This window comes from Oncorhynchus clarkii, chromosome 9 (assembly GCF_045791955.1).
Source record: "Oncorhynchus clarkii lewisi isolate Uvic-CL-2024 chromosome 9, UVic_Ocla_1.0, whole genome shotgun sequence".
In the NCBI taxonomy this organism is placed as follows: Eukaryota; Metazoa; Chordata; class Actinopteri; order Salmoniformes; family Salmonidae; genus Oncorhynchus; species Oncorhynchus clarkii.
Genome location: NC_092155.1, coordinates 42,857,787 through 42,874,855, shown reverse-complemented (window position 1 = coordinate 42,874,855; position 17,069 = coordinate 42,857,787). Strand labels below are relative to the sequence as shown.

Sequence of the window (17,069 nt, the reverse complement as noted above, 5' to 3'; positions counted from 1 at the left end):
TCCTAACCCAGGGGCTCAAGTTTGAAAACCCTTGAACCAGAGCGCAGAATCTAGAACTCCATAGTGTCCATCCCACTCCAGCGCGGTAGATGGCGGTAATGCACCAAATATTGGTATCACACCGCCATAAAACCCCAAAGAAGAAAAAGGTTGTCAGACGAAAACGTGTGCGACCAGAGGTATCTCCAGACAGGACAGGAGCTTGATAATAACGTTGAAGGCCGAAGATTAGAGGGCATTTCGGTCAATGTTCTACAGTCGTGAATGCATTACATGTCATTTTTATACCCAGGAAAGGATTTTCTTGACAAGAGACAGAGCGCACGGTCGCACCACGCCGCAGCTGACTGACAGATCGCCGGTCGTAAACTGACGTTAGGAGTGAAGCGAAGAAACGAAGAAAGTTATCGGTCTCTTGGGCCGTTGTCTGTTTAGCACCAACGTGACTAATAAAACACTAACGTAGATACATAAATTGTATAATGGCGGACTACCTGATCAGTGGACAGACTGGTTACGTGCCCGATGATGGACTCAGCGGGCAGCAACTCTTCAACTGCGGGGACGGCCTTACCTACAAGTAATTATTGACGTTTGGCAGTCACATGGCTGCTTGTTGAAATCCATCGCAATTCTCTTGAATTAACCTGGATAACCTTTGTAGCTAGCTAGTAACCAGAGCCGTATATTTCGTCGTTGACACATTCGCGACACTATTATTTGTGCAAGCAGGGGCTTTGAGTCATTGCATTACATGCAATTCTTTCTACATGGCCGTGGGTCTACCGACTCAGGTTTCCCGGCTCAACTCAGGCTTCCAAATAACAGTTTTATTTTTGGGACTGACTCAAATCGAGCAAAAATAGTACCTGAAATAAGTAAATGGATATTTGAGGTTCTGGAATAGGCCTGGCTATAATTCAGCTATGCATGCCTGTGATTTGAACGTCCCTCTATCACCCAGAGGGTCTGTTCATGAATAATAAGCCTACTTTCAGTGTCTGTTATTAAACATACATATTAAACACACACGACAATAACTCAAGTTTGCAGTCGGTAGACTAGTTTTCCCAGCAGTTGAGTTAGGAATACCAGGCATGACATTCCTCGTGTGACAATGTAGCTAATTATGACACCCTGAAGGCACCACCTCCATGTCAAGCAAGATATTATAGAATATGATTGTGTTGGCATGAACAGTAGGTAATTGTTAGGCAGAAGTATAAGTCTATTTGTCACAGTGCCTCATCTCTTGTCTACTCTTCAGTGAAGATACCATCGCATCTCATTCTGCGCATTCCATGCTTAATATAGGCAAAGTAGTCTCCTAGAAACATGGGCCTACATAGTACTGGTATACTTCAAAGTGAAGGTGCTTGTGCAACAGCATGTTTCGAAATCTCAACCCGTTAGTACCAGACAGACGGTGTGGCTTGGAAACATATGTTTGTAATAATATTTGCGCCATTTGGCAGATTATTTTATCCAAAGTGACTTCGTCATATTTGCGTCACTTCTCGGGACCTTCAGGAATGTGTTGACAAGTCAGCGCTAACGTGTAGCAACACAGGACACTGGTTTGCCTGCTCGTCACGTGCATCATATCAGTTAGTCCCACGTCAAGTTCCGGATAGCCCAATTTGCTCAGATGATCAAACGATGAACTTTTGCAGTCCCACTCAAGTGCTGTCGAAAGATATCGTAGAATTTGATTTAAAAAACGATTGGATAGAATATTACTTTATTAACCAGCTGAAGAAGGAAATTCACATTTGGCAGACCCACGTGTGATATTGTAACACCCCACTGTACATTCTGAGACACAAATGTGTGAAATTGCATATCTGTGAGAATCATTGTTAGATTGTATGCAGCATGTGAAGCCTGTCCATGCTCTCTCTTTCTCTCTCTTTTCCTCTCCTCTCTCTTCTCTTTTCTCTCTCTCTTCTCTCTCCTCTCTCTCTCTCTCTCTCTCAGTGACTTCCTGATTCTCCCAGGGTACATTGACTTCACATCGGAACAGGTGGTGAGTGGAACCCTTAGGGCTTCTGACCCTCCGTGACCTGGTGTCATATTCATTAGTGCACACCATAGCAAAACATTTTGCAATGTTTCTTATTGGATAAGTTCAGGTCATCCCTTTTTTCAGTCAGTTTTCTTCCGTTTGTTGCCGAGTGAATACGACCGAAGATTCCATTTAAGATTACAAGGAAGACCTTCCCATTGTAGTCTTGATTGGCAACCGAGCGCCGTGAAAGGTGTGTTTGTTACTACGACAGGTGTTCGTTACAAGTAGTTACTTGTAGTAACTGGTTTGTGTCCTCTGCAGGATTTGACTTCAGCCCTGACGAAGCAGATCACCATGAAAACGCCTTTTGTATCCTCCCCCATGGACACCGTCACCGAGTCGGGGCTGGCCATCGCCATGGCAGTAAGTCTGCTGTGAACATACACACTTTAGCATGGTGACATAATGGAAGGTTTTAGTTAAAAGTCGACTCGGCATAACACGAAGTGAACAGCAGTGTTCGGCCAACTTTGACGTCAACGATCTTCTTCGCAGTTGTTGGCACAGTTTCCAAGGAAGCAAAAAAACAAAAAATACAAAAAAACATATTTGCTGTCAGACCGATCACATGATGACATGAGATCACAAGCAACAAACCCCCCCCCCCCCCCCCCCCCCCCCCCCTATAAAACAGCTAATAGCAGAAACAGGGTATGTTGAAGTGACTACAACAGCTGCAATTATGTGTCACTTACAAAACAACCATCTTAGGTTACTATTTTAAAGCCCCCCTCCCCCCAGAGGCAAACATTGCAGTGGAAACATCACATAGTCTTCACTGCAAAACAAATGCCAAGAATTCACTTGAAACTAGTTGTTCTGCATAAATCCTTACAGGCAACTTCAGCTAGAGTTCATGTCTGAGGACACGCGTTCTCTCTCTCTCTCTCTCTCTCTCACACACAAACTGGCAAGTTAACATGTTCTTCTAATCATCTTACAGCTCACGGGGGGAATAGGCTTCATCCACCACAACTGCACTCCAGAGTTCCAGGCCAACGAGGTCCGCAAGGTCAAGGTGATGACCCCTACTACATGTTCTCTCTCTCTCTCTCTCGCTCTCTCTCTTCATCTCCCTTCATATTTCTCTTCTTTTGTTACATGTGTATTTTTTGTGTGTCCGTGTGTGTGTGTCTCTGCTACTCATGTTATTGCCTGCTGTCCTTTGGTTTGGTCGTCCTGCCAACCTAGTTGGAGCTGTTTCACTGTCGTGTTCCCGCTAGAACAGGAAGCAATCATTTTCTCTCTCCTCCTATTTCATTTTTCATCCGTCCCTCATGCCCTCTGGTGTGCTTTTTAAATACCCTGTAGATTTGCAGAGCCTAATAGATACCCCTTCTCTCTCTCTCTCTCTCCCTCTCTCTCTCTCTCCATGTCCCTCTTTCCCCTCCCCCACTTATATTCTTCCTCCTGCTACCCCATTCCTTTCTCTCGACCCCATTCCACTCTCTGCCCTCCGCTCCCCCCATCCCTCACCCCCCCCTTCTCGCCTTTCCTGCCCTCTCTCTCCCAGCGGTACGAGCAGGGTTTCATCACTGACCCGGTGGTGATGAGTCCTACAGACCGTGTGGCTGACGTGTTCCAGGCCAAGGCACGCCACGGCTTCTGCGGCATCCCCATCACAGACAGCGGCCACATGGGCGGGCACCTCGTTGGCATCATCTCCTCTCGGGACATTGACTTCCTGAAGGAGGAGGAGCACATCCTGCCACTCAACGAGGTGGGTGTGGCTCAACGCGTATCACAGTGTTTTTACATCTGTATAATTGTGTTCAGTAGACTTCCCTGCCACTCTCGTGACACGCGTCCGAAGGTACATGCTAATCGTCTTTTGTTTTCTCCTTCCTTCACCACTACAGGTGATGACGAAGCTTGAGGACCTTGTCGTAGCTCCAGCTGGAGTGACACTGAAAGAGGCCAATGAGATCCTGCAGAGGAGTAAGAAAGGTGAGGAGGCGGGACCCGGGGAGAAGATTCACCGTTAAAAAGAAGGGGGAAAAATGAACGAGACTTGTCATATAGCCTACGTCAACATGGCCCCGTGTGTTCTGAATGCCATGTCTCTGTGTAGGTAAGCTGCCCATAGTGAACAAGGAGGGCTGCTTGGTGTCCATCATCGCCAGGACAGACCTGAAGAAGAACAGGGACTTCCCCCTGGCCTCTAAAGACTCACGCAAACAGCTGCTGTGTGGGGCAGCCATCGGCACGCACAACGACGACAAATACAGACTGGACCTGCTGGTGCAGAGCGGCGTAGATGTGGTCGTACTAGTGGGTTCCTGGTTCTTCTACCCCATCTACTTGTTATTCTCTTCATGGATACTTTCTCCATCTTTTTCTTCAGTCTGTTCTTTTAAAGGTGCAATCTGCGGTTCAAACAATAACAGAGCGGACAACCCTGCCTCTATTTTGGTAAAAAGCGGAGGGGTGGCGTTGGAGAAATGTAACCTTTCTCAAGACGGAGCTATGGATACAAGGACTGACCATACATGATATCCAAATTATAGTTTTAACCTTGTTTTGTGGCTATACCGTGTTTGTTTACAATTACAATGTTTACAAACAACGGAGTGCGATCATTAAGTACGACCAGTGATGTGTATGGGGTACGATAGTTGAATAAGTTATATTATTCAAGAATCAATATGTGTGTGTACATATAATTAATTAAGTCTAAAGATCGCTGTAGAAATCACAGATTGCCCCTTTAATGTTGCTCTCGTTCATTCAGGACTCCTCTCAAGGGAACTCGATCTTCCAAATCAACATGATTAAGTACATCAAAGAGAAATACCCACAGCTTCAGGTCATTGGAGGCAATGGTGAGTGTTACATACACACACACACACACACACACACACACACACACACACACACACACACATATATATATATATATATATATATATATATATATATATATATATATATATATATATATATATATATATATATATATATAATCACACACACACAGAAAGAGCGAGCAAGAAATGCTGTGTTCTCAGAATTGCCCTCATTTCATGATTGCACTGCACCTGCCTGTGACATTGTTGATCTCTGTCTCCCCCTGTCTGTCTCAGTGGTAACTGCAGCCCAGGCCAAGAACCTGATCGACGCCGGGGTGGACGGCCTGCGAGTGGGTATGGGCAGTGGCTCCATCTGCATCACACAGGAAGGTGAGTCCGAACAATGGCAGACTGCCTAGCTCCCGCTCACACGCAGCAGCTGTAACCCAATCGGGAGCCTCCAATCTGGCCACCTTTCCGCTAACAACGGAAATCGCCCTTTCGCCAACTGTAGGATTCTGTACAAAGGGTCCCATCCATAACAGGGTTCGTTCTAGGTTCTTTTCTTCTCCCTCACTGGCTGTAGAGAATGCTGAAGAGTTTGGCTGAATCAATTTGTGCTGCCATGCTGCATTCTAATACAGGCCATTAAGACCACCTGCTGAAGGACTGGAGTGTGGAACATCCTCAAACTTCAGCCAAACCGCTTCAGATCAAAACTCTGAAAACAGACAAAAAACAATGGACTTTCTCAAGAGGGCACGTCTTTTATAAATCACGCGCAACTCCCCCATCAATTGTCAGTCTTACCCTCTATTTTCTGTTTCTCTTTCACCTCATCCTCCCCTCTCTCTCTCTCTCTGTTCTATCTTTCATGATCTGTTTTTGGTTTGTATTATTTTCGATCTATCTCTTCCTTGATCACCTCCTTGTCTCGGTATCCGTCTGTCTCTCTTTTTGTTCCCCTCTCTTGCCCACCACCTCCATTTCATGTTTCGTTGTGTGGACCTCTGCTCTCTTGGTTTCACACTGCCTGTGATGTCTGTCTCTCTAGCGCCTCTCAGTGTTGCTCCTGGTATAAATCTCCACAGCCCCAAAACCCCAACTACTGTAACGGGATACTGCAGTAAGTCCCTCCCACCAGGCCCCCCCTGCTCCACTACCACACTCTGCCCGCCTACCCCCCTTCACAGCCTGTCTGCATTGGTTGGTTAATGGCTCTGCATCAGTAGAAGAAGTAGCTAAGCTGGCCTTGGGGGTTTTGGATGCTTGTCCTTTTGTCCTTGACTAATGGTTTGAAAAAACAACGGGTGTAGACTAACAGTGAAAGGCTTACTTGCGGGCCCTTCCCAACAACGCAGAGAGAAAGAAAATAGAGAAATGATTTTAAAGTTTAGCACGTAATAATAGATATACAATGAGTAACAATAACACAGGGTACTAGTACTGGGTTAATGTGCAGGGGTACGAGGTAATAGAGGTAGATATGCACATACGGTGTAACTAGGAATAAAGTGAGTGATTTTAATAAACAGTAGCGGCAGCATATTTGAGTAGTCACAGCTACTGCAAAAAGGGTCAATGTAGATGGTCCGGGGAACTATTTAACTAACTGTTTAGTTGTCTTACGGTTTTGGGGGTAGAAGGTGGGTGTATATGATGATGTGTATTTTAGTAGTGTGATTGACAGTCTCAGACGACACGGTGTCGGTCATTTAGGCCGTTCGCCTTCCCTCTGAAACAAGCTTGAACCGGAACAGATTTCAATGTCTTTAGCGATACCAATTACCACAGGTTCAATCACAGGTTCAGTTTCTACAGTTTCAGCATTCTGCACCTGTCAATTTCCCGTTAAAGGTCTTTCTCCGTTGAGAATCATTAACCTGTGTGTGTGTGTGTGTCTCCATGGATTGGATTTAACCACAGTTTCCCTGTCAGCTGGACATCAACATGTGGTCATGTTTTCATATAGGAGTGGGGAAAGAGCACTTGGCTCCAGATTAGACCGGTTGTTGTAGCTCGTGAAGGAATCTACGTACAGTATGTCATTGTTTCTTACACCCCATTCACATGTAACAGTCATTGACTTAATACTGTAACTTATACTGTAAACCCAACCTGTAATTTAGGATTTACTATCTGTTTGTTCATAATAAGATTGTTCCTTTGAGAGGGGATGAAGATGCACTTCTTCAAATGCTTTCTGGTAGTGCTGCTTTGCAATTGAATCAATTCGTATTCAGTGTTTATGGGAATTATTTCCTCAATTTCATTCCAGTCCCAGTTAGCTCATGAATATGCATATCAATCACACACCCAAAAAAAAAAAGGTGAGCGCGAAGCTAAAATAATGTTTTCCACTTTCTCAACTTCCTCCTTTGATGTTGGCTTCAGGCATAGTAATTAACTCATTTCAGAGTAAGAGTTCATCAAAACATTCTCGGCCGAACTGACGGCTGGTAACAGGATTCATTGAAACTTGGGCTCCCCGAGTGGCGCAGCGGTCTAAGGTACTGCATATCAGTGCTAGAGGCTATAGTACCTGGTTCGAGTCCCGGCTGTATCACATCCGGCCGTGATTGGGAGTCCCATAGGGCGGCGCATAATTGGCCCAGCGTCATTAGGGTTTGGCCGGAGTAGGCCGTCATTGTAAATAAGAATGAGTTCTTAACTGTCTTGCCTAGTTAAAGGTTAAATGTAAAAAAATAAAATAATTATCTGCTAATTCTCATATTTAGTGTTGAGGGAAAAAACCCTGCAAAAATAATCAATCAATCAAATGTATTTATAAAGCCCTTTTTACATCAGCCGATGTCACAAAGCTGTACAGAAACCCAGCCTAAAACCCCAAACAGCAAGCAATGCAGATGTAGAAGCACGGTGGCTAGGAAAAACTCCCTAGAAAGGCAGGAACCTAGGAAAAAACCTAGAGAGGAACCTGAGGGGTGGACAGTCCTCTTCTGGCTGTGCCGGGTGGAGGTTATAACTGAACATGGCCAAGATGTTCAAACGTTCGTAGATGACCAGCAGGGTCAGATAATAATAATCACAGTGGTTGTAAAGGGTGCAACAGGTCAGCACCTCAGGAGTAAATGTCAGTTGGCTTTTCATAGCCGATCATTCAGAGTGAGAGACGGAGAGTGAGAGACGGAGAGTGAGAGACGGAACCCTCGTCTCTCACTCTCCATAGCCGCAGACAGAACAGTTGAAACTGAAGCAGCAGCATGACCAGGTGGACTGGGGACAGCAAGGAGTCATCAGGCCAGATAGTCTTGAGGCATGGTCCTAGGGCTCAGGTCCTCCGAAAGAAGAAAGAGTTAGAGGGAGCATACTTAAATTCACACAGGACACTGGATAAGACAGGAGAAATACTACAGATATAACAGACTGACCTTAGCCCCCCGACACACAAACTATTGCAGCATAATTACTAGAGGCTGAGACAGGAGGGGTCGGGAGACACTGTGGCCCCATCCGACGATACCCCCGGACAGGGCCAACCAGCCAGGATATAACCCCACCCACTTTGCCAAAGCACAGCCCCCACACCACTCGAGAGATATCTTCAACCACCAACTTACTACCCTGAGACAAGGCCGAGTATAGCCCACAGAGTTCTCCCCCACGGCACGAACCCGAGGAAGATCACGTCAGTGACTTAACGCACTCAACTGATGCACCCCTCCTAAGGACGGCATGGAAGAGCACCAGTAAGCCAGTGACTCAGCCCCTGTAATAGTTTTAGAGGCAGAGAATCCCAGTGGAGAGAAGGGAACCGGCCAGGCAGAGAGAGCAAGGGCGGTTCGTCGCTCCAGTGCCTTTCCGTTCACCTTCACACCAGACTACACTCAATCAGAGGACCTTCTGCAGAGATGCTTCCTGAAGAGATGCTTGTGCTTCCTGAATTCAAAACATAACTAAAACCCTTTCTAAGGCTTCCTCGGTTTCAGTTGTTTTTCTTTTCATTTTCTGAATGTTATTTTCCTTAATAAACATCACATTTGTCTAATGTAGCCTAATATTGTGTGTGTGTTTGGTCGACTACTTGTTGAATCATGCTTTGTGAATGGGAAGTCCTATCTTACTAAATGCCAAAAGGTCTTTCCTGTCCCATCAGCTTGCTGTGTAATCAGTTTCATAATGATTACATTTATCAGGGAAGCACAGACGATGAAATCCAATTAATTATGAGATGATCCACTCAAGCGAGCCAAAACCATGTTTAATATACAGCAAATCAATGAAAATATGAATTCATATTCAAGAAATACTGATATGGTGATTTTTCCTTGATAAACCAGGAAATGACAACCTAAAATGTCAGGTGAGGACAGACTGTCTGCTGTGTGAGGATGCCTAGTCTGTCTCTTGGGGCAGGGGGGGCTACATATGCAGGGATATGCCCCACCATGACCTGTCAGCCTCCATTGAACCAAGTGACACAAAGTAGGCCTCAAGCAGGCATGAACATTGTCACTACGTGTGTGTGTTCTTTGTTCATGCCTGTCCTCCTTCCCTTGTCTCAGTGTTGGCGTGTGGGCGTCCCCAGGCCACCGCCGTGTACAAGGTGTCTGAGTACGCCCGTCGATTCGGGGTGCCAGTCATCGCCGATGGGGGCATCCAGACCGTGGGGCACATCGCCAAAGCCCTGGCACTTGGGGCATCTACAGGTGTGTCTCAGGCTCAAATCAGATACCCATACACATAGCATTAGCCATTACACATAGCATTAGCCATTACACAAAGCATTAGCCATTACACAAAGCATTAGCCATTACACATAGCATTAGCCATTACACAAAGCATTAGCCATTACGGCAGATAGCCTAGTGTTTAGAGCATTGAGCCAGTAACCGAAGGGTTGCTGGATCGAATCCCCGAGCTAACAAGGTAAAAATCTGTCGTTCTGCCCCTGAGCAAGGCGGCAGCCCCCCGCACCTCTCCGATTCAGAGGGGTTGGGTTAAATGCGGAAGACACATTTCAGTTGAATGCATTCAGTTGTATAACTGACTAGGTACAGTGCCTTGCGAAAGTATTCGGCCCCCTTGAACTTTGCGACCTTTTGCCACATTTCAGGCTTCAAACATAAAGATATAAAACTGTATTTTTTTGTGAAGAATCAACAACAAGTGGGACACAATCATGAAGTGGAACGACATTTATTGGATATTTCAAACTTTTTTAACAAATCAAAAACTGAAAAATTGGGCGTGCAAAATTATTCAGCCCCCTTAAGTTAATACTTTGTAGCGCCACCTTTTGCTGCGATTACAGCTGTAAGTCGCTTGGGGTATGTCTCTATCAGTTTTGCACATCGAGAGACTGACATTTTTTCCCATTCCTCCTTGCAAAACAGCTCGAGCTCAGTGAGGTTGGATGGAGAGCATTTGAACAGCAGTTTTCAGTTCTTTCCACAGATTCTCGATTGGATTCAGGTCTGGACTTTGACTTGGCCATTCTAACACCTGGATATGTTTATTTTTGAACCATTCCATTGTAGATTTTGCTTTATGTTTTGGATCATTGTCTTGTTGGAAGACAAATCTACGTCCCAGTCTCAGGTCTTTTGCAGACTCCATCAGGTTTTCTTCCAGAATGGTCCTGTATTTGGCTCCATCCATCTTCCCATCAATTTTAACCATCTTCCCTGTCCCTGCTGAAGAAAAGCAGGCCCAAACCATGATGCTGCCACCACCATGTTTGACAGTGGGTATGGTGTGTTCAGGGTGATGAGCTGTGTTGCTTTTACGCCAAACATAACGTTTTGCATTGTTGCCAAAAAGTTCAATTTTAGTTTCATCTGACCAGAGCACCTTCTTCCACATGTTTGGTGTGTCTCCCAGGTGGCTTGTGGCAAACTTTAAACAACACTTTTTATGGATATCTTTAAGAAATGGCTTTCTTCTTGCCACTCTTCCATAAAGGCCAGATTTGTGCAATATACGACTGATTGTTGTCCTATGGACAGAGTCTCCCACCTCAGCTGTAGATCTCTGCAGTTCATCCAGAGTGATCAGCCTCTTGGCTGCATCTCTGATCAGTCTTCTCCTTGTATGAGCTGAAAGTTTAGAGGGACGGCCAGGTCTTGGTAGATTTGCAGTGGTCTGATACTCCTTCCATTTCAATATTATCGCTTGCACAGTGCTCCTTGGGATGTTTAAAGCTTGGGAAATCTTTTTGTATCCAAATCCGGCTTTAAACTTCTTCACAACAGTATCTCGGACCTGCCTGGTGTGTTCCTTGTTCTTCATGATGCTCTCTGCGCTTTTAACGGACCTCTGAGACTATCACAGTGCAGGTGCATTTATACGGAGACTTGATTACACACAGGTGGATTGTATTTATCATCATTAGTCATTTAGGTCAACATTGGATCATTCAGAGATCCTCACTGAACTTCTGGAGAGAGTTTGCTGCACTGAAAGTAAAGGGGCTGAATAATTTTGCACGCCCAATTTTTCAGTTTTTGATTTGTTAAAAAAGTTTGAAATATCCAATAAATGTCGTTCCACTTCATGATTGTGTCCCACTTGTTGTTGATTCTTCACAAAAAAATACAGTTTTATATCTTTATGTTTGAAGCCTGAAATGTGGCAAAAGGTCGCAAAGTTCAAGGGGGTCGAATACTTTCGCAAGGCACTGTATCTCCTTAGCCGTTACACGTAGCATTAGCCATTACAGATAGCATTATCCATGACACATAGCATTAGCCGTGACACATAGCATTAGCCATTACTTTTAGTACTTACAGGCTCACATTTAGAGACTGATATAATAATGTACTAACACACACAAATCCCTCTCAAAGCATGAAAGGTACATTCTCTCATCTCTCCTCCCCTTGTGTCTCTCCAGTGATGATGGGCTCTCTCCTGGCTGCCACCAGCGAGGCTCCAGGTGAATACTTCTTCTCTGACGGCATTAGGCTGAAGAAATACCGAGGCATGGGCTCACTGGATGCCATGGACAAGAACCTGGGCTCCCAGACCAGATACTTCAGGTACTGAGTCCTAGTTATACTAATGCACTATTAATACGGTAAAACAAATCTTTATTATCCCTGGAATTGTATTCATTAGGCACCAAACGAAATAAAACAGACAAACAGGGAGGCACTACCTGAACTTGTCCAATAAGAAATAAGAAGCGCTTGTTGCTTCCCTTTGCAACATGTTTCGCCACGGTGTGCACTAATCAATTACTACGACTCAGGGGCAACTGGCTTTGCAACAGGCAGCAGGCAGTCACTCAAAAGACAAATGACATATAGCTGACCCGTCCTCTCTCTCTCTCTCTCTCTACCTGTTTCCTCCTCCGTCTTTCTGCAGTGAGTGTGACAAGATCAAGGTGGCCCAGGGTGTGTCGGGGACGGTCCAGGACAAGGGCTCTATCCATAAGTTTATTCCCTACCTGCTGGCTGGGATCCAACACTCCTGTCAAGACATCGGATCCAAGAGCCTCACCCAGCTCAGGTACGCACACACACACACACACACACACACGTCTGAATGTTTTGTCAAAGTGCACCTACTTTGATACCGGCACGTGTGTGTGTGTGTGAGCTCGGGGGCTCCGCGTAACACTATTTGTCTTCCCCGTGCAGAGCCATGATGTATTCTGGGGATCTGAAGTTTGAGAGGAGGTCGACTTCGGCCCAGGTGGAGGGAGGAGTCCACAGCCTGCACAGGTACTTACCGCTGTGATCTAGCTAGGCGGTGTTGACTAGCCTACTGTGCTGATGTCACGGAGGCTAACATTGCAATATATTCTTTGCTTGGCGAGGGGATTTTCTTAACATCTCAGTTTCACATACCACCTGCAAGCTCCTAGATTTAAAATGGTTCCCCTTTCCAAACAAATCTCACTTCAACCTGTTAACAGGTCTTTCCGATCTCGGCATGATTCAACGTGTTGGTAATTCGTTACCAGATCATTAATCTGTTAAACCGGCTCTTTTTTCCCCCTCCCTGTCTTGCAGTTATGAAAAGTGCCTGTTCTAAAGACGAGAACAACAGTAGTGGGCTGCAGACTTGTGTTCCTCAAGCGTACGCACATGAAAGCACACACAACTACTTGACAACCCCCCCCCCCCCCCCACACACACTAACACAAATGTCAATTATGCCTAAACCATCAGTCTTCCCCTTCTGTTGTTCCCTGTCTATGCTGAGGGAGAGCAGAGCATGTCTGTCTTGTCTATCCGTCAGTATTGTGATGGAGTGTTTTGGTGTATCAGACGCCTTCCATGTCCTACTGACGTGAATAAAGGTGAATAAGTCAAATAAAAATGTTTTTTTTCCACACGTTTGTTTTGTTGTTGTGGTAATTTGAATGGTCATCGTATCATGTGTAGAGATACAGAGCTGGTTTGAAATATATGGGTATTTCTCATTTAAAAATAAAAATTCTCTGTCTTTAGTATTTTCAAATATGGCAGAAGTGAAATACTTCAATTTTCATAATGTTCTATAAATATCCTACTATTTGAAACTATTTTCCAAATACATTATTTCAAGTACTCCTAGAACCAAACAGACCTGGGTTCAAATGCATAGGAGTATTTCAATATTTGTATTTAAAAATGCACTTCTGTGTATATTTGAGTATTTTCAAATACACACCAATAACTTCCAAGTGTATTTAAACATTCCAATATCAACTACATGTATTTGCAAAGAAAAACATATCCAAATAATTACTTTGAAATGTCTTTGAACTCAGGTCTAATGGGAAATGCCATCTAAGTTGTATGGAGTAAGGGGAGAGTTGGGGATGGAAAACCTCTTCATTTAATGAAAGAAATATTACCTTGAGACCATTTTTTTGGGCATACAGATACAATCGAATATGTAGTGTAAATAAATAGTGTTGTATTTCATTCTGTGATTTAGAGTTTATAACCCACCTGTCTGATAGACACACAGAACCATGATCCTCTTTTGGAGAGGACAATGAGGTCTCTGGGGGGGGAATCAGGTACACCTCCAAATCCACCGGACTTTCCAGGCCACGCACCAGTGGACACACACCTGCCCCACACATGCACACCTGTCCCACCGATCAGACAGACTGGTGTCTTCAATTAGTAACTCCATAAGGCTGAAGAAGGGATTCATCCAATTTACTGTAACAGCTGTTTGTATTGTATCGGTTGAAAAAGTAATATAGTGTACAGTACCAGTCAGAAGTTTGGACACAGCTACTCATTCCAGGGTTTTTCTTTATTACTACAATTTTCTACGTTGTAGAATAATAGTGAAAACATAAAAACTATGAAATAACACATGGAATCATGTAGTAACCAAAAAAGTGTTAAACAAATCAAAATATATTTTATATTTGAGATTCTTCAAAGTAGCCACCCTTTGCCTTGATGAAAGCTTTGCACACTAGAGGTATGAGGTAGTCAGTCATCTGAGGTAGTCACATGAGGTAGTCATCTGGAATGTATTTCAATTAACAGGTAGCCTTGTTAAAAGTTCATTTGTGGAATTTCTTTCCTTCTTAATGCGTATACAGAAGACAACCCTATTTGGTAAAAGACCAAGTCCATATTATGTCAAGAACAGCTCAAATAAGCAAAAGGAAACGACAGTCCATCATTACTTTAAGACATGAAGGTCAGTCAATATGGAACATATCAAGAACTTTGAAAGTTTCTTCAAGTGCAGTCGCAAAAACTATCAAGCGCTATGATGAAACTGGCTCTCATGAGGACCGCCACAGGAAAGGAAGACCCAGAGTTACCTCTGCTGCAGAGCATAAGTTCATTAGAGTTACCAGCCTCAGAAATTGCAGCCCAAATAAATGCTTCACTGAGTTCAAGTAACATCTGTCTCAACATCTACTGTTCAGAGGAGACTCCGTGAATCAGGCCTTCATGGTCGAATTGCTGCAAAGAAACCACTACTATAGGACACAAATAATAATAAGAGACTTGCTTGGGCAGAGAAAGATGAACAATGACATTAGACCAGTGGAAATCTGTCCTTTGGTCTGATGAGTCCAAATTTGAGATTTGGACTCAACCACTGTGTCTTTGTGAGACGCAGAGTAGGTGAACAGGTGATCTCCACATGTGTGGTTCCCACCGTGAAGCATGGAGGAGGAGGTGTGATGGTGCTTTGCTGGTGACAGTGTGATTTATTTCGAATTCAAGGCACACTTAACCAGCATATATATAGCTCTCTCTGCAGCGATATGCCATCCCATCTGGTTTGCACTTTGTTTTTCAACAGGACAATGACCAAACACACCCCCAGACTGTGGGCTATTTGAACAAGAAGGATAGTGATGGAGTGCTGCATCGGATGACCTGACCTCCACAATCACCTGACCTCAACCCAATTGAGATGGTTTGGGATGAGTTGGACCGCAGAGTGAAGGAAAATCAGCCAACAAGTGCTCAGCATATGTGGGAACTCCTTCGAGACTGTTGGAAAAGCATTCCAGGAGAAGCTGGTTGAGAGGATGCCAAGAGTAGGCAAAGCTGTCATTAAGGCAAATGGTGGCTACTTTGAAGAATCTAAAATATACTTTGATTTGTTTAACCCTTTTTTGGATAATACATGATTCCATATGTGTTATTTCATAGTTTTGATGTCTTCACTATTACTATACAATGTAGAAAATAGTAAAACATAAAGAAAAGCCTTTGAATGAGTAGAGGTGTCCAAACCTTTGACTGGTACTGTATATCAACTGTAAAAATCAGTTGAAAGTGGCAGGAGGTAGTGGTACAGTAGTCAAGCAATCAGAGATTGTAAGTGTTGTTGGGACAGCGAAAGGGGGAGGGACGGAGCGAAGGAGGAGTTATGGTCAGTTGTTCTGCAGAAGTGAAAGTGAAATCGGTTCTTTGTGTATTTAGGAGGAAGTGAAGACTCATAAATAGAGGAGTGCAGACAGCAGGGTGACAGCCGAGTTGGAGCAAGCTGATGGCAACCTGAGCAAAGCTAATACGGTAACTTTCTTTTCAGAAAAGGGGGACTCTTCATGTCATTTTATGGGGGGGGCTGTACTTTTTTCCCATTCATTTAACTGTCTGTTTTTGTCCTCATTCACCTCATTCAACCCTTTCTCACTATTTATGTAGCTTACCTTCAAAATACCCCTCTCGGAGGTTCTCTTGTTTTGAGTTACCGTTTTTCTGTTCCTTTCTGTTTGCGTTCTCTTCTTCTAGTGATCAGATAAACACTAGCTTTCCCCTCAAACCTGAGGAGTAGGTGACTTCAATTAATAAGTGAAAGTATGCCACTGATGATTCAATAATAGGCTTTCTGCCCTCTCCTTTTCTCTCTCTCCCCCTGTCTCTCTCTCTCTTCCACTCTCTCTCTCTCTCTCCCTCTCTCTCTCCCTCCCTCTCTCTCTCCCCCTCTCTCTCTCTCTCTCTGTCTCTCTCTCTCTCTCTCTCTCTCTCTCTCTCTCTCTCTCTCTCTCTCTCTCTCTCCCTCTCTCTCTCTCTCTCCCTCTCTCTCTCTCTCTCCCTCCCTCTCTCCCTCTCTCTCTCTCTCTCTCTCTCTCTCTCTCTCTCTCTCTCTCTCTCTCACTCTGTCTGTCCCTTTTAACTATTCTCTGGGTTTCTTCCAGTAACTTAGCAGCAGAGCCTATGTGAGATTTAAAGTGAAATGACAGAAGAAATAAAGTGCCACAGCCAACCTATCTTTTCCTTATATCTCCCATAAACCTTTGCTTTTATAACTCTCCATCTGCGCCTCCTTCAATGGACTGTGATCTCCTGTGCCGTCTTTCTCTCTCTCTCTCTCTCTCTCTCTCTATATATATGTATATACATATATATTTATATATATATAGCTCTCTCTTCCTCTATCTCTTTCTCTTCCTCTATCTATCTCTCTTCCTCTATCTCTTTCTCTTCCTCTATCTATCTCTCTTCCTCTATCTCTCGCTCTTTATCTCTCTCTCTCTCTCCAGACATTGTGAATGGAACAGGATAGAACCATTTCTTTTCTCCACCCCAAGAAATAGGGAAATGGGAACGGGATCCTCACTAGTGATGTTGGCGGGTAGGATGGTAACGGAACCCATAATGCAGCTGTGTCCTATGAACAGCACCTGGATGTGGGTTCCGTCTCCATCCCGTTTTGCAATATCCAACAGTCTGACTGTTTCTAGTGATGTCAGAGGGAGAACAAGACTTTGTGGTGTACTTGATTTCCGTGAGTGTCTTTCAGCGCGGTGTGGTTTAAGTTGA

The 17,069-nt window shown here is 44.3% G+C and overlaps 1 protein-coding gene across 6 annotated transcripts; it reads left to right on the top strand.

Moving 5' to 3' along the window:
- Positions 1-115: 115 nt before the first annotated feature.
- On the top strand, positions 116-13,161 carry LOC139416351 (IMP (inosine 5'-monophosphate) dehydrogenase 2). 6 transcript variants are annotated; one of them, XM_071164877.1, is made up of 16 exons: positions 141-580; positions 1,978-2,026; positions 2,150-2,258; positions 2,330-2,431; positions 3,012-3,086; positions 3,582-3,788; positions 3,928-4,015; positions 4,140-4,339; positions 4,800-4,890; positions 5,152-5,247; positions 5,912-5,983; positions 9,384-9,527; positions 11,714-11,858; positions 12,187-12,330; positions 12,462-12,545; positions 12,837-13,161. In XM_071164877.1, the coding sequence occupies exons 4-16, from the start codon at positions 2,363-2,365 to the stop codon at positions 12,856-12,858; spliced, it is 1,437 nt and encodes a 478-aa protein (XP_071020978.1). In that variant the 5' UTR covers positions 141-580; positions 1,978-2,026; positions 2,150-2,258; positions 2,330-2,362; the 3' UTR covers positions 12,859-13,161. The 6 variants fall into 6 exon arrangements, with proteins under 6 accessions (XP_071020977.1, XP_071020975.1, XP_071020978.1 ...); XM_071164872.1 differs by having other exon boundaries at positions 156-580; positions 2,307-2,431; XM_071164874.1 differs by lacking the exon at positions 2,150-2,258 and having other exon boundaries at positions 119-580.
- Positions 13,162-17,069: the final 3,908 nt, after the last annotated feature.